Source organism: Periophthalmus magnuspinnatus, chromosome 1 (assembly GCF_009829125.3).
Source record: "Periophthalmus magnuspinnatus isolate fPerMag1 chromosome 1, fPerMag1.2.pri, whole genome shotgun sequence".
Taxonomy (NCBI): domain Eukaryota; kingdom Metazoa; phylum Chordata; class Actinopteri; order Gobiiformes; family Gobiidae; genus Periophthalmus; species Periophthalmus magnuspinnatus.
The window spans coordinates 3,024,113-3,049,795 of record NC_047126.1 but is presented as its reverse complement, the minus strand read 5'-3'; the positions used below and the strand labels follow the sequence as shown (position 1 = coordinate 3,049,795).

The 25,683-nt window shown below is 39.8% G+C and overlaps 1 protein-coding gene across 2 annotated transcripts in view; it reads right to left on the bottom strand.

The window, feature by feature from the left end:
- Nucleotides 1-14,758: 14,758 nt before the first annotated feature.
- Nucleotides 14,759-25,683, bottom strand: part of plppr2b (phospholipid phosphatase related 2b) — a 68,458-nt gene continuing 57,533 nt past the window's right edge. The window contains exons 3-7 of one of the 2 annotated variants that reach the window (XM_033972304.2): nt 22,736-22,856; nt 19,814-20,064; nt 17,266-17,442; nt 16,540-16,686; nt 14,759-16,337 (exon numbers count right to left, since the gene is read on the bottom strand). In XM_033972304.2, the coding sequence (XP_033828195.2) occupies nt 16,305-16,337; nt 16,540-16,686; nt 17,266-17,442; nt 19,814-20,064; nt 22,736-22,856 (729 nt within the window). In that variant the 3' untranslated portion in view covers nt 14,759-16,304. The remainder of the gene's footprint in view (nt 16,338-16,539; nt 16,687-17,265; nt 17,443-19,813; nt 20,065-22,735; nt 22,857-25,683) is intronic. The other variant, XM_033972297.2, reaches the window with a different exon arrangement.

The following is a 25,683-nucleotide window of genomic DNA, read 5'->3' as shown; positions in this document are numbered from 1 at the left end:
GGGAAGGATGGAGCGATGCAGCAGCAGCGCCCGTGCAACTGGGCTGCAACCTCTCACCTCTCCCCCCTCCTCCTTCCTCTCTCTCCTCTCCTCTCTCTCTCTCCTCTTCTCTCTCTCCTCTCCGTCGCCAGAGAGCGTGCCCTACAGTGCTGCTGTTCTCAAACTGCGGCGCGCGGACCCAACGGTGTCCAGCCGGGAACCACTTCAGGTCCCAACGGAATTACAATTAATGTGTTTTTATGGATTTTGGGGATTGCTAAAATAAAAAAAAAAAGAATAAATAAAATTGAAAAAAATAAATAAATAAAATTGAATAATAATAATAATAATAATAATAATAATAATAATAATAATAATAATAATAATAATAATAATAATAATAATAATAATGTGTTTTCAGGGAATTGCTAATATAAAAAATACTAATAAAATTATATATAATAATAAAAAAAGATAATAATAATGAATAAAATAGTGATGATAATAATAATAATAATAATAATAATAATAATAATAATAATAATAATAATAATAATAATAATAATAATAAAACAAAGAGGTTGCTTAACTTAGACAGAAAAACAGAAACAAAAAATAATAATAAAAAATTAACCAATTGAGGTAAACACACAACCAGAGGAAGACATTTACATCCATTTGAGAAGTTAAAAATCCACATTCGGTTCAGTTCGAGTCTGTTAAACACATCTTAGAAACTGAAAAATTTAAAAAAAAATATATGTATTAACAAAGACATTTATTAACTTAGATAGAAAAACACAAACAGAAAAAAAATATTCAAAAGAACCAAATAAAAGCATGAGGTAAACACAGAGTAAGCCAGAGAAAGACATTTACATCCGTTTGACTATTTAATTTAGATGCCCGTGGGCTATAAACCTGTGCACCCTCTCATATTTTCATTAAATATGTATGTTTCTGAGCTCCATAAAACTGGTCAAAGTCAGCGGCGAGCGCGGTGTTGCCATGGCGTTTGCGTCTGTTATGACTCGTCTCGTATCATTACAATGTGGAAAAGATATATCAGGCATTACATATTTATTAGGATGGTCCCTGTGAGGGTCTTTTGTGCTCTCCGCCTCCTCGGCTTCACACCTTTATAATGGGGATGGACACGAGTGTAAAGTACAACACAACTCTACGTAAAAGCCACGCGATGAAGCGCCGCTGCCTCTGCTGGGCCCCGGCTCGATAAGACTTTAATGCTATTACCGTATAACACTGATCCATCTCCAAACAAATCCTCATGTAGCGGTTTGTGGCGCCTCTGGGATGATTATAAAACGAGGAAGTACAGTCTAAACACATTTATCAGACAGTGTGGCCGATGGTTAAAGGCGTAAGAAAGAACAAGACGTTTATTTTCAAGAGCAACATGTAATTTCATTTGATTATTACATGATTCTTATTGTTTTTCCATGATTATTCTGCAGTATTTTCTGATATTCTGAAATAATAATGAATAATCAAAACTCTCAAAAAACCAAACAAAAAAAACCCCTCAAAATAATTAAAAAAGGAACAAAAAACCTCATAATAACAAAAAATTAACAAAATAAACAAAAAACAAAAGAGACACCCACAAAAATTATAATAAAAATAACAAAAAAAACTCTCGAAAAAAAACAACGAACTAAAAAAACAAACAAAATAAACACACAAAGATCCCTCAATATAAAATAAAATAAATAAAAACCTCAAAATAAATAACAAAATATAAAATTAAAATAAAGAAATAAACTCAAAATACCTCAAAAATATGAACACCAGGATCATGTAGAGCTGGTTAATACGAACAGGAAGTGCGCCCATGATCACTTCCTGTTTCGTGTGGACTTTTCTGTGACGCACTTCAGCTCCAGTGACGTTAAACTTCAACAGTTTGGGTTGTTGGAAAGTGACTTCAGATCTCTTAAAGTCATGAAAACAATGCGTAAAGTCTGGTTCCTCTTCCAGTTTCATTGAAGTGACGTTTGGTCGGATGTTCCAGCTTCACGTCTGGCTGAAGGGTTCGTGCGACGCTCAAGGAAAGAAATGGATCTTTATCAACAGTTAGAGAGGAAAAATCATCTTACTTCATGTCTGCGCTGACAGAGACTCACAGAAATCTGACAAAGTTCTGGAGGACGGTCAGATCCGTGTCAGAACCTGGTATTTAGACATTAACAACCGATATTTTATTAGATTATATTTTATTCAGCTGTTGGAGATGCTCAGACGTTTTGGATCATAATGTTGCTCCTTCTGATCTCGTCACATTTTCTCTTTAAGACCTTTCACTTTCAGGGAGGTCTTAAATGCTCGCCGCTCCATAGACTCAAACAAGTCCACGGGAGCTTGATCCAAAACTAAAAACGTAAATAATTTCTGGTCAATATCTAAATGATCTTGTCTTGCAAAAGTTTTAAAAAAGTTAGTTGCAAATCGAGTTACGAGTGAGTCGTAGCTGATGGGTTTAAATAAAATGCTCTAACTTTGTGTAAAGGGGTGCCCCATGGCTCAATTTTGGGCCCGATACTTTTTACTTTATTTATTACGCCTCGTGCATTTATCTGCAGATGATGTTGTTTTGTAAGAAAGTGCTCCCTCTGCTGATCAGGATTGAGATTTTAATGAAATCCAAACTCTTAAATTATCATTGAATTTGAATAAAACGAAGTATAAGATTTTTTTTTTAATATAAAACATTTTATCCAGTAAAAGGTACATTGATTGAAAGAGTCTCCACCTGTAAATATCTTTTTTTTTCTCATTTTGGCTCAACGAAAACTTATCCTCGGAATTATGCAACAGTTTAAAATCAAACTTATCATTTTATTATAGAAACAAACTTGGATCCCATTGAATTACAGAAAAGAAAAAGTTCAACCAACCTTTGATTCTGTACTAGATCATGCAGATATAATACAAGAGATAAAAGAAATTACGACGATAGACCGACTCAGTATCTTACTTCTTTGTTGAACTTTGACACGGGAACTTTAAATCCAAGATCTCGTGATAGTCTACGTCTAAAAACTGAAATGGTCCAGTATTTTAACCGGTTGCTCATGATGGTCGTCTCGTTGGACTCTCCCTGTAGAAGTAAAGACACATGAAAAATAAATGATGTTTTTTCTCGTTTTCAGGGGCCGTGGTCGTATTACCTTTACGTGAAATGTGCTCACGCCACAACATAAACGACGTTCTAATGGACAAAAGCTTTTCAGTAACATTTGCAGGACCATGGGTTTAATCATAAAGAGCCTTTTTAATTGTTTTATTTGCATTCACTTGCTAATTTCCTCTGCTCTAAAACATTCATGAACCACAATTATAATAATAAATGTGGCATTGTTTGTGTTGCCGTCTATTGTGGAGCTAATAAAAGACTGTGGGGCTACAGAGCCTTGAGTTGGTCATTAGCAGCGTAAGGGTTTTCAGCAGCGATGGGACTTTCGGCTCTTTTGTGGGATTCGAATCTTTTGGATCTGATTGTTTCAAAGAGCCGTTCAAAAGACTGGCTCTTTTTAGATTTATTTATGTAACAGAAGCCAATGTGAGAATTAATTTAACTGAGAAGTGACCCCGGCTCTGGTGTGTGGGAGAGTTTTAATAAAATGTTGCACTATATTAATATTAATTTGAAAAATAACTGTTATTAAGATGCCAAATATGTTTCTTTTTTGTGCATATTTTTTTTTCGTGCATAAAGTGTTGATATCATCTGCAGTTATAGTAACAGTAACAGTAACAGTCTGCAACAACCTTTTTAAACACCAAACCTCCCACCTGTTTACCTTGAGATCCCCTTTTGATGAGCATATAGAAAGGAAAATAAAATTTATAAAGGCAATAAAGATAAATAAATAAATAAATAAAATAAATAAAATAATTAAATGTACAAAATCATGCCTAACAAGCAAAATGATAAAAAATATATAAAAATAATAATAAATATACAAAATAATATCAAAAGGGAAAAATGATTAATAAATATATTAATAATGATGATGATGATAATAATAATAATAATAATAATAATCATCATCATCATCATAATAATAATAATAATAATAATCATAATAATAATAATAATAATGATAATAATAATAATAATAATAATAATAATAATAATAATAAATATACAAAATAATGCCTAATAGACAAAAGGACAAAAGAATAAAGTAAAAAAAAAAAAAAAAAATAATAATAATAATAATTAATATTGATAACAAAAAAATAATAATGCAAAAAATAATAATACAAAATAATTCCTAACAGATAAAAGCATAAAAAATATATAATTATGTTAGGATAAAATAAAATAAAAGAAAAAATGTAATAAAAAATAATTTAAAAGTCTAAAAGTTTAAAAGTTTCTGTGCTGCCTCTTGTGTTGGTTCAGAGTTAATCAGTTTAAAAATTCATATAAATTCCAAAGAAAAAGATTTGATTCTTTTAAAAAATGAAAACCATTCACATTAAGGAACCGTTCAAAGCAGCCGACTCGTTCACTGACGTCACATGACTCAGAGCTCGGTGCTTCTTGGGGGTTGATGTCAGACGTCTGTTGGTTCTCCTAATCCCATCTCTTGTGGTCTCTCCGTCCAGTATAGCTCCATATATTGACCGCGCAGGAGGAGATGGATTTCTCCGAGGGCAGGCTGTAAAACGCTCCGGTTTGGTCATGGCGTTTTGGTTGTGGATTTCAGGGCTCAGTCAGTCAGAAAACAGCTGTGGATTCTCTGAGTGCTGTCCACGTTCTGTTAATGGGTTTGTAATTGTCAGAAGCAGACCAGAGAGCATAATCAGGAGACGGCAGCACAGAGAACACCAATATGTCTCATTTACAGTGGAAGACAGTAGTTTGTTCTCTCCGATATGGAAAAAGCAAAAAAAAAAAACAAAAAACATGAATCCAGCAGAAATGATCCAGGGTGAGGATTAGGAGAAGGGCCTGCTCTGTTCACGTTACTCCCAACCATAGACTGGACATGTACACGGACATCGCTAACACGCTAACCGCTACGTTCCAGAGAGGTAGTGATCATGAGCGCGGTTCCAGTTCCATCGACTCTGGCTTCAATTCAGTTTCTATTGATAAACTGTGTCCTGTCTCTGTACCTGCTGCTGTCAGACTCGTCATTTTGGTCTTAAATGTTCGTATTAACCCTCTACATGATACTGGGGTTCATTTTTTGGAGTTATTTTGATTTTTTTTTTCTTTTTGAGTTAATGAGTTTTTTCTTCTTTTTTATTTTTGAGTTTTTTTTAAAAGTTATTTTATTTTAATTTTTTTTTGTTATTTTCAGATTTTGTTTTTTTGTGGGGTTTTTTACGTTATTTTTGAGTTTTTTTATTTTTTAGTTATTTTGAGGAGTTTTTTTGTTATTTTTCTTTTTTTAGTTATTTTTCTTTTTTTTTGTTATTTTTTTGTTTTCTAAGTTTATTTTTCTATTTTTTTAGTTATTTTGAGTTTTTTGGTTTGTTTTTTCTTTATTTATTTTTGTATTATTATTATTATTATTATTATTTTGAGTTACTTTTTTGAAAAACTCGTATAAACCCGCTAGCGAAAGACAAATGGACAAATCGTTGAAGGAGTGAAGACGTTTCGCTGCTTGTCCAAGAAAAACAGGAACAAAGAGAACAATAGTAGGGCCATTAAAGGTTGAAACTGGAGACAAAAGCTGCTCATAGTTTACAGTTTCAGTGTCGTTAGCGCCTCCTTCAGACAGATATAAGGCAGCGTCCAGCGGAAATCTGACCCGAACTGAAGAAGCGGCGAAACGTCTTCAGTCCTACAACGATTTGTCCAGTTGATTTGATTTAAATTTAATCTTTTTCTCTTTTTACACAGACGTATTAACCCACTCTGCATGATCCTGGGGTTCATTTTTTGGAGTTATTTAGATTTTTTTTTTCTTTTTGAGTTATTGATTTTTTTCTTCTTTTTTATTTTTGAGGGGTTTTTTTTAAAGTTATTTTATTTTTTTTATTTTTTTGTTATTTTGAGATTTTGTTGTTTTTTTGTGTTTTTTTTTACGTTATTTTGAGGGTTTTTTTGTTGTTATTTTGAGGAGTTTTTTTGTTATTTTTCTTTTTTTAGTTATTTTGATTATTTTTTGTTACTTTTTGTTTTCTAAGTTTATTTTTCTTTTTTTTAACGTTATTTTGAGTTTTTTTTTTTAATTTTTTTGTTATTTTGAGGAGTTTTTTTGTTATTTTTCTTTTTTTAGTTATTTTGATTATTTTTTGTTACTTTTTGTTTTCTAAGTTTATTTTTCTTTTTTTTAACGTTATTTTGAGTTTTTTTTAAAATTTTTTTGTTATTTTGAGGAGTTTTTTTTGTTATTTTTCTCGACTGAGGGTTTACACAGACGTATTAACCCTCTGCACGATCTTGGATTTTTTATCTCGCTTTTTTGTCTGTAAATCAAGATATTAAACAGGTTTGATCGACAGCGTTGCTAAAGGGTAAAGGGGCGTTACCTTCAACACCCTCGCTCCTGATTGGCTCTTTGGTTGCTATGATACTCGCGGTCGGAATTCCAAATATGAAACTCGTCTATAGATTTGTATGAATGTGTAATCTGTAATATGAAATGTATTTTAACGCGCGGAATATTTAGGCGAGTCGCATTAACGAATTTCACAGCAAAAGACGCCGTTTAAATCCGTCAAATGGACAAATCGTTTTAGGAGTGAACGAGTGAATCGGTCCTGCAGCGATTTGTCCAGTTGACAGATTTAAACTTCGTGTTTCGCTGCGGATCAGACCTGGACGACGTGAGCGAGTTAGAGCTTTGTCCCAAAACAATTTAGTAAAATAAACCAGAAGCATTCCCACGAGAACGATACTGTATCTCCAAGTTTAGAATCACGATGTCTCGATACGTCGATATTTCAGTATTTGACCCATATTATCGTCATCGGCAGTTTAAAGATCCGATACAACGCAAAACTGACTCTTGTAGCTTTAATCCATGTTCTAACGTCGTTACCTCCTCAAAAACAGACCTGGAGTTGTGTTTTGTTTCATTCACACATGTTTCAGTTTCACTTTATTATTAGTCTGTAACATCTACAAACCTCAAAATGACGAAATTTAAATCCGTCAACTGGACAAATCTTTGTAGGAGTGAAGACGTTTGGCTTCTTCTTCAGTTCTGGTCAGATTTCTGCTGGACACTGCCCTATGTCCAACTACACTGAACAGCTTCAGTCTCCAGTTTCAGCCTTGACGGCCCAGTTCAACCTTTAATGGCCCTACTATTGTGTACTTGTTTGTTTCTTTTGTTTGTTTTGGGTCTGAGGATAGAATCATAGATCTGTGAGAGGTGATGTCTCAAGCCCTCATTCCTCCTAAAGGAAAGATTGTGTTTCCAAACAAAAACAGCGTCTTTAACATCTCTCCACCTTGTGATGTCATGAAGTGGTGTTTATTTTCACGCTAACAGCTTCTTTTACCTTTACTTCAGTACAGATCGGATCCAGGAGCTGAAATGATCCAAATGATTCTAGGAATGAAGGTGTGTGGAGTTTAAAAACACTTCCTGTTTTACCACACAATGACATCACGAGGTGGAACAGAGTGTTTTCAGTTTTGTGTGTGAAACGTGTGAATGAAACAAACACCTCCAGGTCTGTGTGAAACTTTAACAGTGACATAAATAAACACGTCGTTCAAACGTGACGGAAAAACCGGATCCGAGCTTCACCTGATTCGACCTGGAGACGTCACATTCCTGCATAATTAGGCTTCTCTCGGAGCTCCGCCCCCGCGCGGCGTCCGCGATTATGACACGAACGAGGAGAAGAGAAAATAACTCCCAGACTGAGATCGTTTAAGTCGAACGCCATTAGAAAAACCGCACGTAAATAATTAAATGGAGCGAGTTTGTACGTTTAAAATGTAACTGGAGAAGAGGAGAGGCTGAGGGAGGAAGAGGAGAGGCTGAGGGAGGAAGAGGAGAGGCTGAGGGAGGAAGAGGAGAGGCTGAGGGAGGAAGAGGAGAGGCTGAGGGAGGAAGAGGAGAGGCTGAGGGAGGAAGAGGAGAGGCTGAGGGAGGAAGAGGAGAAGAGGAGAGGCTGAGGAGGAAGAGGAGAGGCTGAGGGAGGAAGAGGAGAGGATGAGGGAGGAAGAGGAGAGGCTGAAGAGGAAGAGGAGAAGAGGAGAGGCTGAGGGAGGAAGAGGAGAGGCTGAGGGAGGAAGAGGAGAGGCTGAGGGAGGAAGAGGAGAGGCTGAGGAGGAAGAGGAGAAGAGGAGAGGCTGAGGGAGGAAGAGGAGAGGCTGAGGGAGGAAGAGGAGAGGCTGAGGGAGGAAGAGGAGGGGCTGAGGGAGGAAGAGGAGAGGCTGAGGAGGAAGAGGAGAGGCTGAGGAGGAAGAGGGAGGAAGAGGAGAAGAGGAGAGGCTGAGGAGGAAGAGGGAGGAAGAGGAGAAGAGGAGAGGCTGAGGAGGAAGAGGGAGGAAGAGGAGAAGAGGAGAGGCTGAGGGAGGAAGAGGAGAGGCTGAGGAGGAAGAGGAGAAAAGGAGAGGCTGAGGGAGGAAGAGGTGAAGAGGAGAGGCTGAGGGAGGAAGAGGAGAGGTTGAGGAGGAAGAGGAGAGGCTGAGGGAGGAAGAGGTGAAGAGGGGAGGCTGAGGGAGGAAGAGGAGGGGCTGAGAGAGGAAGAGGAGGGGCTGAGGAGGAAGAGGAGAGGCTGAGGGAGGAAGAGGAGGGGCTGAGGGAGGAAGAGGAGAAGAGGAGGGAGGAAGAGGAGAGGCTGAGGGAGGAAGAGGAGGGGCTGAGGGAGGAAGAGGAGGGGCTGAGGGAGGAAGAGGAGGGGCTGAGGAGGAAGAGGAGAGGCTGAGGAGGAAGAGGAGAGGCTGAGGGAGGAGAGGCTGAGGGAGGAAGAGGTGAAGAGGGGAGGCTGAGGGAGGAAGAGGAGGGGCTGAGGGAGGAAGAGGAGGGGCTGAGGGAGGAAGAGGAGGGGCTGAGGGAGGAAGAGGAGGGGCTGATGGAGGAAGAGGAGGGGCTGAGGGAGGAAGAGGAGGGGCTGAGGAGGAAGAGGAGAGGCTGAGGGAGGAAGAGTAGGGGCTGAGGGAGGAAGAGGAGAAGAGGAGGGAGGAAGAGGAGAGGCTGAGGGAGGAAGAGGAGGGGCTGAGGGAGGAAGAGGAGGGGCTGAGGGAGGAAGAGGAGGGGCTGAGGAGGAAGAGGAGAGGCTGAGGAGGAAGAGGAGAAGAGGAGGGGCTGAGGGAGGAAGAGGAGAGGCTGAGGGAGGAAGAGGAGGGGCTGAGGGAGGAAGAGGAGAAGAGGAGAGGCTGAGGGAGGAAGAGGAGAGGCTGAGGAGGAAGAGGAGAAGAGGAGAGGCTGAGGGAGGAAGAGGAGAGGCTGAGGGAGGAAGAGGAGAGGTTGAGGAGGAAGAGGAGAGGCTGAGGGAGGAAGAGGAGAGGCTGAGGGAGGAAGAGGAGAAGAGGAGAGGCTGAGGGAGGAGAGGCTGAGGGAGGAAGAGGTGAAGAGGGGAGGCTGAGGGAGGAAGAGGAGGGGCTGAGGGAGGAAGAGGAGGGGCTGAGGGAGGAAGAGGAGGGGCTGAGGGAGGAAGAGGAGGGGCTGATGGAGGAAGAGGAGGGGCTGAGGGAGGAAGAGGAGGGGCTGAGGAGGAAGAGGAGAGGCTGAGGGAGGAAGAGTAGGGGCTGAGGGAGGAAGAGGAGAAGAGGAGGGAGGAAGAGGAGAGGCTGAGGGAGGAAGAGGAGGGGCTGAGGGAGGAAGAGGAGGGGCTGAGGGAGGAAGAGGAGGGGCTGAGGAGGAAGAGGAGAGGCTGAGGAGGAAGAGGAGAAGAGGAGGGAGGAAGAGGAGGGGCTGAGGGAGGAAGAGGAGAAGAGGAGAGGCTGAGGGAGGAAGAGGAGAGGCTGAGGAGGAAGAGGAGAAGAGGAGAGGCTGAGGGAGGAAGAGGAGAGGCTGAGGGAGGAAGAGGAGAGGTTGAGGAGGAAGAGGAGAGGCTGAGGGAGGAAGAGGAGAAGAGGAGAGGCTGAGGGAGGAAGAGGAGGGGCTGAAGGAGGAGGTGAAGAGGCTGAGGAGGTGAAGAGGAGGAGAGGCTGAGGAGGTGAAGAGGAGGAGCGGCTGAGGAGGTGAAGAGGCTGAGGAGGTGAAGAGGAGGAGCAGCTGAGGAGGTGAAGAGGAGGAGCGGCTGAGGAGGTGAAGAGGCTGAGGAGGTGAAGAGGAGGAGCGGCTGAGGAGGTGAAGAGGCTGAGGAGGTGAAGAGGAGGAGCGGCTGAGGAGGTGAAGAGGAGGTGAAGAGGAGAAGCAGCTGAGGAGGTGAAGAGGAGGAGCGGCTGAGGAGGTGAAGAGGCTGAGGAGGTGAAGAGGAGAAGCGGCTGAGGAGGTGAAGAGGCTGAGGAGGTGAAGAGGCTGAGGAGGTGAAGAGGAGGAGCGGCTGAGGAGGAGACGTGTCCGTGTTGAGGAGACAAATGGGGCGGAGGAGCAGGTGCAGCACTAATGGCTTTTTAAAAAGGTTACGGCGCTGAGCTCTTGGTTCTAATGGGGCCCCGGCTGCGCCAGGAGCAATTTCCGGAAAAGATAATGTTGTTGAGAAAGTGCATGTAATTCTCCGTTTGAGTGCGCGTGAGTCAGTGCGGTTTGCCTCGTCATTAAAGAGACTGAAACAACGTAAAAAAAAAGAGAGAGAGAGAGAGAGGAGGGGGTGAGGGGGGCAATTAGCATAGAGAGCAGGGAATAAAAGGGTTAATCCGGTTAATAAAGGGTTAATAAAGTGCTGCGGGATATTTAGGATTTGGAGAATGAGGTTAAATTGTCTTAAAGTGATTTTATAAAATGTTCGAGTCACAAAAACATGAGGAAAGTGTCAGACTGAGGCTTTACAGGCTCGTGCTGCCACCTGGTGTTCACTGTGAGGCATTACATCTGTTTACTTCACTGCAAAGACGAGTTTCTGTGATTCTAAAATAAATCTAGAGCTTACAATTGTTTTTTTTGTTGTTGTTATTTTACTACATTTTATTTACATACAGAAATTATAAATATACTATGTCAGAAATATGGAATTATGGAGCAATTAAAGAAGCGAAATAACTCAATTTTATATTTAAATCCTCAAAGTATCCACCCTTTACATTGTCGAAAAAATATTGAATAATATTTAACTTCCTTATTACATACCACTATATCTTCATTTTTTTTCAGTTTATTTTTACTACATTTTATTTACATACATAAGTTGTCAAATATAGGGAATTCTGCAGCAGTTAAAAAAATAAAATAAAATAAAATAAAAAGTATCCACCCTTATCTTACATTATATCTTCTTTTTTTCAGTTTTTAATTTTAATTTTTTATTTTATTTACACACATAAGTTTCAAATATAGGGAATTATGCAGCAGTTTAAGAAAAATAACAAAATTTTTATATATATGTTTTATACTGAAATCCTTAAAATATCCAACCTTTACTTTGTGGAAAAATATTTAGTCGAGTTATGTCGTGATAATCTCTATATCGACTTTTATATATGAAATAACAATAATAACATTATTTTTGGGGTCAGTATTTATCGATTGTACTTTTTCTTTGCACGACTCTGACATTTTTGGTGATTTTTTGTCTTTGTGACCAGATTTAAGATGCAAAAGTTTGAATTATTAACTCGTCTGACTCGTTACAGACGCAAACTAACGACTAAAGTGTTTCCTTCTGTTGTTTATTTATTGCAGCTCAAGGTTTTTTAACAATATTGTAGATTTAGAATAGTTTATGTGGGATTTTGTGTTCTGCGCTCCTAAAATATATATCTTACCACTTTTTTTAAATTTATTTTTACTTATAGACATATGAAGGTCAGATATATGGAATTATGCAGCAATTAAAGAAATAAATAACCACATTTTTATATATTTTTTTATTCAAACCATCAAAGTTTCCATCCTTTGCTTTGTCGAAAAATATTTACATTTAGTCAAATTATTTAACTTCATTATTACATAATTCCATTGAAATCAAAACATTCTATAGAGCAGAAATGTTTAATGCACATGTGTATATCTCACTTTATATACGAGGGTCGTTCAATAAATAAGGTGAATTTTTTGGTATAAGGACTTTTAATACAGTTAGAAGCTTTTTTGTGTGTTTGTTTTACTTGTTTTTCACATGGATTTAATTTCTTTTGCAGATTAAAAAATGTTAAGAGTTTTGGCGATTAACAAAAATGGCCGACCAAGGAGCTCCAGGGTTGGACAGAGGTCAGTTGTCAAGTTTTCGGTTGCTTCTTGGTCGGCCATCTTTGTTAATCGCCAAAACTCTCAACGTTTTTTTAATCTGCAAAATAAATTAAATCCATGTGGAAAAACAAGTAAAACAAACAAACAAACAAAAATAAAGTAAGCTTCTATGTGTATTAAAAGTCCTTATACTGAAAAATTCACCTTATTTATTGAACGACCCTTGTATTTAATGTCGTCTGTGTGGATATAAAATGTAAAAATGTAGTAAAAATAAAGAAAAAAACACTTTGAATGAACTTGTAGCTGTGTATATTTTAGATCAGGGGAGTCAAACACATTTTCACCGAGGGCCACATCAGCAAAATGTCAGATGTAAAATAAATATAACAAATTTCATAACTTGTTCATTAACTGTTTCTGTGTTTTTTACTTATTGAAGTTACAAATATGACATGTGCATTTGCCTGGATGTAAAAATATGTATCTCCTGATAAAATGTGATTTTAAGACCATCAGACACTTTAATTTACCTGTCGAGGGCCACGTAAAATGATGTGGAGGGCCGCATTTGGCTCGCGGGCCTTGAGTTTGACAGGTGTTTTAGATCATTTTTAGATCTCAGGTTGGTTTTTCTTCCTGTCAGTTTTCCGTGTGCAGGGGCGTCGGACCAGGGGGGGTAAAGAGGGCAGTTTCCCAGGGGCCCAGAGCAGAGAGGGGCCCCTCACACCGTCTGGAAAGGGCATTTTTAAAGTTTTCTTCTGTCTGTGTCGCCTCCACCGTGAGGTTTGATCAAACTCAGGTCCTTCTGGTCGTCACATTTCACCGTGTCAGGTTTGGGCTTATCGTTTACAGCGACGTCCGACGTAACCCTGGCAACACAACATCACACGACCCCCGTGACGCAAACGCCGCTCGAGAGAAGAATCCTCAATTAATAACGAAAAAAAAACAGCCGCGGCGTTTGCTCGGGCGGTAGATCCGAAGGTCAGTGGTTCGAGTCCAGCTCCCACAGATACATGCTGTCGTCGTGTCGTCGGGCAAGACACTTAACCCACGTCTCCTGGAGTGTTTTTGCGTACTCTGGTGTGTAAACGTGTGCGTGAAGAGCTGGGAAAACGCTTTAGAAGTGTCATGATCCTGCCCGTCCTGTCACCCGTCGTCGTCGTTCGAGCGTGGAGCTGGGGCGGAGCTGGGGCGGAGCTGGGGCGGAGCGCTGTCTCCTCTCGTGCGCACCTGGAGCGGATTCCCAATCAGCCTCACCCGGGGATCTGGGAGGAATAAGAGGAGCCGGGACCTGACACTCGGCGCCAGATCGTCCTTCTACCTCAGTGGTAGTTTACGCTTGACTTCGCTCTTGTTTTTTCCTTCTCGTCACTTTTACTAAACTGGAATTTTCGCTCCTGCCAGATCCCGCTCCTCGGACCCGCTCTGCTCTCCCGCCTCCGATCCAGCTCCACCCCGCCGGTACAGTCCACCCCTTCTCCGACTCCGCTCACCCTGTTCCTCCTCCCTGGACCCGCTCCGCTTCCCCGTCTCAGACCCCGCTCCGTTCTCCCGGCGTTGTCCGTCCTGCATCTTTGGTTCCCCCCTGAGCCGAGCGGTACGACAATAACCACACGAGAATTTACCATTTACCAAAAAAAAACAACTCAGTAGAAAAATGGTAATTGTGATTTATTTTGCCAAGTAAATACAAAACAGATATTTAACCATGAAAATAAAATAACAATATCGCTAAACTGAATAATAATCTCTGAGCTGTGATGAGCCTCTGACGGGGGCCTGTGTTATTGTAGCAGCTACTTTGGACAGTTTCAAAATAAGAGATCGGTTAAACGAACAGCTCCGCTCCCGCACTCTGAACTCATCACAAACGCACAACTCTCCAGAAGCGCACACAGCCACACACACACACACAAAAAAATCAGACCGAGAACTTCACATCGTCGTCGTCGTCTTGGCGTTCTTCTTCGCAAACGTCGCCGCTCTAGACCTGTCACGATGATCGACACATCAACTATATTTTTGCTATGAATGTCCTTTTTTTTTGCACATTTTTGCGTATTTTTTGGGGCGATATCATAAAAATTAAGCCGTAAACAGTCGAATTAATAACTAAAGTGTTTCGTTCTGCTGTTTATTTATTGCAACTCGTGCTTTTTTTTAACAATATTGCAGATTTAGAACAGTTTTTGCGGCTTAAATCTGCTCTTGGGTTGTCGCGTCAGAGTTTTAATATCATCGTTTATCGTCTAAACTTCAAAATGTGCGATCGTGACAGGCCGTTTCCTCCACCCTGCGTCCCATAATGCAGCATTCTCCTTTAAAAACCACAATGCGACTCCTGTAAAACCGTTCAGACATAAAGTTACCGTATTTTCTGGAGTATAAGTCGTACTTTTTTCGTAGTTTGGCCAAGGATGCGACTTATACACAGATGCGATTTATGCGAAATGTGTTTTTTTTTTCTTTATTATTTTGCATTTTTTGGCTGGTGCGACTTCTACTCCAGTGCGACTTATACTCCAGAAAATACGGTATATGTTTCATGTACAAGACTCATTGTACTGTGAATATATTTATGTAAAGAAACCTGTAAAATGTACACTATACAAAGCCCCGCCTCCAACTGAAACTGAAAGAAGAGAATGAGAGGCCGGTTACGTCGAGAATAAATCAAACTAAAGGCAGATTTTATGATACAACTTCATTTGGATAAAAGTAAAAGTAAAAATGTTCGGTATATTTTATAAAACGCATTCTAAAACAGGAAACTACGCTCGGGCAGTGGTGGAACGGCGAGTAAAAGTAGCAAAGTACTGCACGTAAGTATTCATTTTAAGTAGATCTTTAATGTGGATACTTTTTTACTTTTACTTCAGTACATTTGAGAGCAGTATCTGTACTTTCTGCTCTACTACGTTTTTGAACAGGACTGAAAAGTAAAAGTATTTTTTATTATAGTTTGAGACCTGCAGAAAAGTCTGAGGGTTTAATTTAACACGTTCGTAATTTAAAATAAAATAACAAATAAAAACAATAATAATATAATAAAATATGGATTTAATTGGATTTAATTGTTTTTGTTGTGTGAAATACTTTGACTTTTTCCACTTTAAGTCCATTTTTAAACATGTACTTTAATACTTTTCCTTCAGTCGCTTTTTCTCGCGACACTTTTACTTGTACTTGCGTATTTTTCGCTCCAGTATCTGTACTTTTACTCGTAGTACTAAACCTGCGTACTCCTTCCACCGCTGCGCTCGGGACAGTGCGATAAATGAACTGCGTTTTTTCTCAACAGGACAAGGACAGAGACATTTATAATATCTGAGTTTAAAGTTTCGTCGTCGAGTCGATACAAACCTGGCGTGTTTCACTTTAGCAGCGAACGAACCTGTGCCACAAACAAAAAAACGTGGAACCGTCGTCTCTCTCTCTCTAAACATAAATACTCGAATCGATTTACACCAAAGCGAAAGATTCGACCCACATCTGAAATAGTTTACAGCTTCTCCGCCGCGTCACCTGTGCTTTAATCTACCAAAGTGCAGTCTCTCCGTTTATGAAAGAGCCTTTTGTTTTCACGGAACAGTCCCGTCATCTCCAGCGACGCTTCGATAAAACGAGGGTCTGTTTGGATCGAGTGTCCTGAGTCGTTTTGAGAGATGAGCCGCAGGGTTTGGTTCGGCTCAGCTCCGTAAAGATTTCAGAGTTTTAACAAGTCGTCACCATCTTAAATATATTTCAAAGCCGAGTCTTAGTAGAAAAGAACTATAAAGAGACACAGTATTGCTTCGTAACTTCGGTTTCTGGCTTCACCCGGAGGCGCCGCGTTTGTATCCTTAAGTTTCACAGTTCGGTTTCGTTTCGTGTTTCGGGGAGGGAACAAAAAAAAAAACAACAAAAAAACCCGCAGCATCACACCATCGTGGACTTGACTCGTCGGAGCGGGTGTCGTCCTTCCGGGTGGGCGGGGCACGGGTGGGGGCACTCGAGGGGCAGGTCTAGACTGCGCTGGTGAGGCAACGTCTTGAGGGAAGAAGAACGTCGGGGGGGGCGGGGCTCGGGTTTGGCTGAGGGTCATGTGATCTCAGAATACGGTAACCCTGGAGCCTACGAGAGACACGGGAGACAGGAGGAAAGACATCGTCAGCCAGGGAATCGAACACGGGACTTCAAGACGAACGGGGACAAAATGGAGGACGCACAACGGCGACGACAACGAGGAAAAGATGGACAAAAATATGTGTTTATTTTACCTAATGGCACAGTCTATGTAGCCTGTCCATTTTTCATATGGCATCCCTCCCCTTACCTGGAGGCCACTTAACTTTTCGAGTGGACTCTCCACACGGGGCAGGCTGAGGAGGGGGATCCCGGTGGGGGGTCCTGGTCTCTGGGGAGCTGGTGTGGCTTGTGACGGCGTCTGAGTCTGCTTAAAGTAGTTGATCACGCACGACACCTGGTGGACGGGGGTGGAATAACAACGAGAAAAGTAGAATGAGAAGAGTCCTGTTTCATGATGTTCTAATGTTGTTTTCTCTCCACAAACAGACCCGGAGTTGTGTTTTTGTTTCATTTACACATGTTTAACGCACAAACGCTGCAAATTTAGGCTGTGTTCTTCGCTCAAAACGCTCTGTTCCACCTTGTGATGTCACGTGGTAATACAGGAAGTGCTCCGCTGTGTTTTTAAACTCCATTCTCCTTCACTAAAATCATAATAAGTTCAGCCCTGGAGTTGCAAATTTCTACTAAACTAAAGATAAAAAGGAGCTGTTAACTTAAAAAAAAAAAACTACCACTTCATGACATCACAAGGTGGAACAGAGTGTTTTGAGCTTTGACTAATAATAAAATGTTACTCAAACATGTGGGAATGAAACAAAACACAACTCCAGGTCTGTTTTAACGGAGATAAACAACATTCAAACACGACTAAAATCTCACAACAGTCACTTTTACGTAATATAGGACCTTAAGACAGGAAAATAAAAGATAAAATGAAATTTAAGTATGTCTTTTGATAGATTTACTTTACCAAAAATGCTGCTATGGCTCCTCCGGTTATAAATCCAGCCAGGACGTCGTTCCAGTGGTTTCTGTGTTCAGTGACCCTCACGACCCCCACGAGAACAGCGAGCGACAGCAGCACCAAACACAGCGTCGGCTTTGACAGACGCGTCCCTTTGGTCCGAAAAGCCAGGGTCACGTACATCTAAAAATACAACCTGGTGTCAGTCGATTGAACAAAGTTATAACCATAGACTGTATTTATAAATGGACACGGCTAAACTGCTCCATCCACTCAAATTCACTTTGTACTGAAAAACTGTCACATAGACTCAAGACAAGACTCATTTTGGTCTTAAATGTTTGTATTAACTCGCGCTAAATGATCCTGGGTTTTTTGTTGTTTTTTTTGTTGTTTTTTTTGTTATTTTGAGTTTATTTTTATTTTATTTTTTTTTTTCTTTTTCAGTTATGTTGAGTTTTTTATTTTTTTTTATTTTTGAGGGGTTTTTTAAAGTTATTTTATTTTATTATTTTTTTGTTATTTTGAGGGTTTTTTATGTTATTTTGAATTTTTTTTTAATTATTTTGTTATTTTGAATTGTTTTTTTTGTTTTTTTTTGTTTTTTGAAATGTTTATTTTTCCTTTTTTTGTTATTTTGAGCGTTTTTGTTTGTTTTTTAGTTATTTAGATTTTTTTTTTTTTTTTTTTTTTTTTTTTTAGTTATTTTGAGTTTATTTTTATTTTGAGTTACTTTTTGAAAAACTGTGTCCTCTCTCACAAAAACTTGCAAACATACAGCACTTCAGAGTCACACTGCGATACAGTTTATTGAGAAAACCTCCCAGTTTCTAAGTCCAGGAGAAGGATTCCTGTCTCAGCTGCGTGTAACTCAGGTTAAAATTCTGTCTTATTAAAAAAATGTTTTATTAAACTCCTGCTTTGACCTGCCGTTAAATCTTGTTTATATAAAAGCTACATTGATATATTTATTTCTGCCCTCCGTGTCTCATACGTGCCTTACGTAACCGCACCCCTAATCACGTGACCCGAGTCCGCCAATCACAGCAGAGCGTCTTTTCTCTCTGTGTCGGTTCTTCCGGGTCAGAGTTTGTGGGGGAAGCTCCCGAGGCAGATGTGAAAAGGTCAGTCCCAAACAATTTACAATATTCGCTCTTTTCTGTGTTTTTAAGCTTCAACAAACTAAATAGTTCCTCTCTGAACATTGTAGATCTAAACCTCCGGTCCGTGGGGAGTCACCGCCATCACGCGATGTTAAACTGAGGAATTGGTGAGTTTGAATGTAAAGTGCTGCTAGCATCCGATGCTAAGCTAATTAGCTTAGCATTAGCATGCTCGGGCTAACGTTGTTTTCTTGTTTGTTCTTATTGTAAAACACATTTAATGCCTTTGTGGAGCATTTAGCACTTTGTTGTGAAATGACTATTTAATGTTTATGTCGGTAATTTAAGACCATTTACTGCTAAATGTTTATTTTGAATGTATTTATGTGAAAACCTGCGAGGTTAACACTGCAGCTATGGGCTACAGCCACAGCACCTTCAAAGATTATTTATTTGTAAATAATTGATTAATTGTATTGAACGGTAGATTATTTTGTGTACACACTGGAACTGAACAATGTAACTCAGCTAAGGTTAATTACTTTAGACATTTGATTTTTATTTATTCAAGTCACTTATTTAGTCGTGTTTATTCAAATACAGGTCAGGGGTTCTTGATTACGATGGCGAGACCAGAACCTACAGCTTCATCACCTACGGGTCTGGTAGGAGCTGACACAGCTCCACTCTTTCTATCTTTTACTGACTTTTTAACTATAATCAAAGCCAATGGACACTATTCTAATGAACAATACAAATAGATACTAAGCAAAGACAAACTCTCAGATACTGAAAAGTCAGTAATAAGTGGACTCCACCTGTACGGATTAACTTCCTTTCATTTTTTTCCTTTTGTTGTAACCAACTCATCATAACGAACTAGAACTTAAAGTGCACTTACCGATCACATCTTACCGGTTCAAATCTGCAGACTAAATATTCGGGGTTTTCATTATTGTCATTATTACTATTTTGTGTTTTGCTATTTTTGTTTCTGTAAATATTATTTTGTAATATAATTCACTTCAATATACGGTACCAGCACCAACATAATTCCTGCCTCCTGCATTTCTTATTTACTACACCAGCTCCAGTCGAATCTCAATCTACTGATCTCAGTCAAACTCAGCCCAATTCACACATTTTCTTTTTATTAATAATTAATTAATGAATATAAGTTAGCATGCAAATACATGCTACATGTGCCTCGACCATCTTTGATTTCTGCTCAAATTTGCTCTGACATAAACGTATCTTTTATTTGAATATATATTTGTAATTTAGGTTTATCCAACATCTCATTCAGCCACTGCTCTTCATAATTGGACACCGGTTTTGCTCTTTTTCTCTTGACGCTGCTTGGCAAATTATGGACTAACCGTCACGTTCCCTCAGTCCACGTCGTCTCACAGTCCGTGGTTACGTCAGTGTCGTTCTTTATGCTCACTTACTACTGTGTAAATGGCCGAGTAGAAGCTGAGCGCCGCGTCTTTGGAGGGGAAGGACTTGCGTGCGGATGCCACCAGGTAGGGGTTTCCGGTGCACGCCCGTCGCTCGCTGATGTACTGCAGAGGAGACTGACAGCCCAGAGCCGTGTAGTTCGGCCTGCAGGTGGTCAGGAAGTGCGGGGTTTGGTTTCCGGTGACCACCTGACCCGCGTTTGCAAAGATGGTGGTGGTGAAAAGGCCAAAAGAGTAAACACCTGTAGAAAAAGAGGAGGCGTGGTTAGTCACAGCAAACATGTGAAAGTGTTTTGAGTGGGATAAAACCTGTTGTGAAAGTAAATTATAGTTTTACACCAGTCGAGAAGAAGTTTGTGAAGAAAAATATGTTGAAAATTGCAGGAAGCTGAGTTTTATTTTAGTCTCATATTAACGACGTCACACTGGGTTTTTCTGATACTTTAAACATTTCAACAAAATGTTCTTTTCTTATATTTTTTTATTTTGGGTTGTCAAGGCCACAATGCAAATTTTTAGAAGTAGAACAGCAACTATGCAAAAATATTCAATTTAGAAAATTTGTAAGAGTTTATAATGTTTAGAATATTAGTTTTTGTAAAGGCCAGGAGCCTTTCGTCACTTCACACGAGACACATTGTTCCAAGAAGCACAATTGTTTTCTCATTTTGTTTTTACTCAGGATAAATGTTGCTGTTTTCAGGGTCTTAATAGTTTTTGCAAATCATTCAAATGTTTAATCAAAATGATTAAAACGTCCACATATGAGGACATTCGATTTACATCACGTTTCTCAGAATAACTTGATGTAAAAAGATAATTCTTTGTTTTTAGATCATCAGGTCCAATCAGCCCAAATAACAAAGAGAAATGAATAAAGTCATGAAAGAACTCGAGTCTGAGGAGGATAATGATCTGAACTGTGTTTTAGTAAAATGAAGGTAGTAAAATTAAAGGTGCATTAAGCAACTTTTCCTTTGGATGGTCCCCCACCAGCTTATTTCCATGGACTTGTTCCACTATATGGCATTAAACATTAGCAGACAACCTCACCAGGGGTTAGTCCCGGTTCAGCCCCGGTTTATTCCATGGCAGTGGATCTCTCCTTCACTGTGGTTCTCTCTTTTTTTTGTAGTTTTTGCTTCTCTCTATTGGATTTGTTTCAGCTCTTCTTGTAGGAGGAGGGTCTGAGGACAGGGGGCGCTCTGGGACAGTCTCTGGGACAGTCTCTGGGACAGTTGTTCTTGCAGGAGGAGGGTCTGAGGACAGGGGGCGCTCTGGGACAGTTGTTTCTGCAGGAGGAGGGTCTGAGGACAGGGGGTGCCCTGGGACAGTCTCTGGGACAGTTGTCCTTTTCCTTGTTTTCTATGTTAATCTGTTATTGACCCGTGTCTGTTTCCCTGTTGGATTTTCTTTTGGTTAAATCGATCTCATTCAGCTCTAAGAGGCGACGGCTGCTCAGGGTTTGGACTTTACAAAAATACTCTGAATTGAAATCGATCGTTTCCTTAAAAGCCCCAGAAAAGACCAGACTACATAAAGAAAATATGACAATAACAGTGAACATAATTACAAAATATAATACGAAAGGAAATCTATGTGGAAACAACTGTGTCTCCCGACTCCAGGAAAAACGACACATTTTCTTTATTTTTAATGTGTCTTTAGTGTCAATATTGTCCTCAGAGACGTTTAAGCTCAGTTTAAAAGTCCAATATTATGCAAAAGTGACTTTTATGAGCTTTTAGTCATGTTATAATGTTATCTTCTCAAAAACAGACCTGGAGTTGTGTTTTGTTTCATTTCCACATGTTTGAGTCACACTTTATTATTAGTCTGTTACGTCTCCAAAGCTCAAAACGCGACGTTCCACCTTGTGATGTCATCAAGTGGTAGTTGAAGTTAACAGCTACATTTAACTTTAGTTCAGTCGAGATTGACAATTCCAGAGCTGAAATGATCCAAATGATTCTAGTGAAGGTGTGTGGAGTTTAAAAAGAAACAGAATCCCCCCTAACTGTAATACCCTTGTACACTTTTTACAAAACGAATGAATGCACTCAAATATAGAGATTTGTATTCTTCTTCTTATTATTATTTTGTTTCCCTTTTGTTATATATTTAATTCTTCTTGTGTTTTCTGTGTTAAAAGTGGCTCCTAAACTATGATGATGAAGTAATATTTTATTTTGTTTCCCTTCTCTCATTTAATTTTTTGTGTTTTCTGTGTTAAGTGTTTTTGTTTTTTTATTATTTAATTTATTTATCTATTTTACCCATCTATATTCTCTATACCTTCTTTTCTCATTTACGAATCACTAGTTCTAGTACAGAAAGAGCACACACACCCCCACACACACACACAACACAAACCTGTCACACACACAGTTGTAAATGGCTGTTACATCCACAAACTGTAACATGTTTTGGTCTTATCACCGCTTGTCGCTACTGTATGTTTTGTCACGATGTTGGTCTGTCTTGCATTAAATAAAAAAATAAAAAAAAATAAAAAAACACAGTGGTGCACTTCCTGTTTATGTATTACCACATGATGACATCACAAAGTGTAACAGAGTGTTTCCAGTTTGAGAGAAGAACTCAGCGTAAATCTGCAGGTTTGTGTGTTAAACGTGTGAATGAAACAAAAACAGCGTAACACGAGCCCTTTAAGTTTCCCTCAGTGCGATTGGTCAAAATAATAACGACTTTATATAATGTGGTTTTCCTTTTTCCAGCTGCAGATCTTAAACTCGAGCGAGCGAAACAACCCCACACGAGCTCCAAATAACAATGCGTTTTGCTTTTCTCGCTCGATCCGCAGCTTTAAGTCCGAGCGTGCTGTTTTTTTTTTTTTTTTTTTCCATCAGTCGTGTCCATCGTGGTGCGACGCCGAGGACGATGACGACTGACCTAGAAAACGCACGATCCGCCGCAGCAGAGGGTTAAAGTAACAGCAGTCGGCGGTCACGATGGTCTTCTCCTGAGCTCCGTCCGACTTCACAAAGAAGCTGGTCACCTCCCCGATCAGGATCTGAAAACGTGAAAAGAGAATTAATTTATTTGAGGTTTGACGACTGCTTTTCCGTCTCCGTATAAATGAGTTTTTTACCCTTAAACGCATTCGGGATGTATAAAACTCACCCTTCAAATCCCATCACTGTAAAACACATTCCGAGTTTCACAACAGCTTCAACATGAATCCTTCCACAGAATCTGTACTTTTTATTATTAATATTATGTTTTATTATCGTTTGAGACCTGCAGAAAACACTGAAGGTTTATTTTTCTTTGCGCAAAACAAAAATCCAAATAAAAACAGCTTCAAAAATGACAGATTTGATTGTTTCTGTTCAACAAAATCCAGCACGAATCTGAATCAAAATCACTACATTTGAAGCTTTATTAGACTCAAAATCTGCGGGAAATACTTTTACTTTTTACTCTTAAAGTACAAATTTAAACAGGTACTTTAATACTTTTATTTACATAGTTTTTTCACTTTTACTTGAGTATTTCTTCCAGTTTCGGTACTTTTACTTAAATAACAAAACTGAATACCGTATTTTCCGGATTATAAGTTGCACTTTTTTCATAGTTTGTCCGGGGGGCGACTTATACTCAGATGCGACTTATATGTGAAATTATTCAAATATCTAAATTTCACATCTTCGTTATTGTCACAGCTTGTTTTTTCTGCTTTATTTATCTGATTAACTGTTAATATCTTACGTTAACAAACCAGACACGTGTTCAGTTCTGTCTGTGCTTCATGGAGCTGAATAAATATAAATGTGTTAGCGTTAGCGTTAGCGTGATGTACTGATATTCAGCCTGTTGTTCCACATTTTATTATTATTATTAGAACTTGACTTTAAAGATAAAATGTCTGGTCTTAGTCTTGGATTTAGTAAAATAAATTTCCCCAAAAATTTGACTTATATATGTTTTTTTCTTCATTATTATGCATTTTTTGGCTGGTGCAACTTATAGTCTGGAAAATACGGTACTTCTTCTACCACTAAAGATGAACAGCTCGGTCTGACTAAAGACGCTGGACTAAAAGGGGGCGTGGCACGGGCAAATGATAAAAAAATATATTAGGATCTCATGAAAAAACGACAGAAGTAATAGTAAACAACAACTTCATAAGTGAAAAGTCAGATTATACAGATCAGACTCTCCGTTCACTCCCAAAACTCACTCCATGCATCTAGATTTTTTGACTCGTGTGAGATTTAAGTCGTGTTCTGATGCTGTTCCCTCCTCAAAAACAGACCTGGAGTTGTGTTTTGTTTCATTCACACATGTTTGTCTACATCTCCAAACCTCAAAACGCTCCGTTCCACCTTGTGATGTCATCAAGCTGTAGTTTTTTGGGGTTTTTTTTACGTTAACAGCTCCTTTTTTTTAGCTTTAGTTCAGTAGTAGATGTCAATTCCAGGTGTGAAATCATCCAGATAATTCTAGAAATGAAGGTGTATGGAGTTTAAAAACACAGCGGAGCACTTCCTGTATCGCCACATGATGACATCACAAGGTGGAACAGAGTGTTTCAGTTTGAGAAAAGAACTCGGCCTAAATCTGCAGGTTTGTTTGTGTGTTAAACGTGTGAATGAAACAAAAAAACACAACTCCAGGTCTGTTTGTGACGAGGACACGACATTAGAACATTATAATACGGGCTCTTTAAAGTAGATCCCGTTTTTGACAGTGACGTGACGACGCTCCACTGAAGTTGTCCGTAAACAGCGGTATATCCCCGTGTTTTGATCCGGGCCCCACGCTGACACGAGCCTGGAAAGATGTAGGTTACAAGCTCATATAAAATGCATCGCCCACAAGACCCAACAACTGACAGGCTGACACGAGCAGTACTACGACACGAGCAGTACTACGACACGAGCGGTACTACGACACGAGCAGTACTACGACACGAGCAGTACTACGACACGAGCAGTACTACGACACGAGCAGTACTACGACACGGACTCAAGTGTGAGGACTGTGAAGATCTGCGGGGAGGGGGACGCTTTTTTGTGACACTCAAAGACGTTTCACACGGTTCAAGACAAAACGCTAATGAGAGAAACAGATGAGTAGTAGTAAAAGTAAATACAGCCAATAATAACTTAATTTTCATGGGTTTCAGAGGTTGTGACCAAAGAGAAGACACAGAGGGACAAACATGTCTGTTGTCCCAGGGCCCCAGGGTTTTAGGGGCCCAGAATTGGAGCTTCATCCAGAGTGGAGTCCTGGGACAACACCGAGGTTTAGTCCCTGCATCAAGGACTAAACTAAGACCAGAAAAGGACCAGACCAAGTTTGCATCAGGGTCTAAACCAGGACCGCAATAGGACCAAACCAAGTCTACATCAGGAACTAAACCAGTACCAGAATAGGACCAAAGCAAGTCTGGATCAGGGACTCAAACCAGGACCAGAAGAGAACCACGCCAAATCTGCATCAGGGTCTAAACCAGGACCAGAATAGGTCCACATCGAGTCGGCCTCAGGGACTCAAACCAGGACTGGAATACGGCCAAACCAAGTCGGCATCAGAGACTAAACCAGGACCAGAATAGGACGATACCAAGTCTGGATCAGGGACTCAATCCAGGACCACAAAAGGACCAAACCAAGTCTACATCAGGAACTAAACCAGTACCAGAATAAGACCAAACCAAGTCTGGATCAGGGACTCAAACCAGGACCAGAAAAGGACCAAAATAAGTCTGCATCAGGGACTAAACCAGGACCGGAAAAGGACGAAACCAAGTCTAAATCAAGGACTAAACTTGGACCAGAATAGGACCAAACCAAGTCTACATCAGAGACTCAAACCAAAACCGGAATAGAACC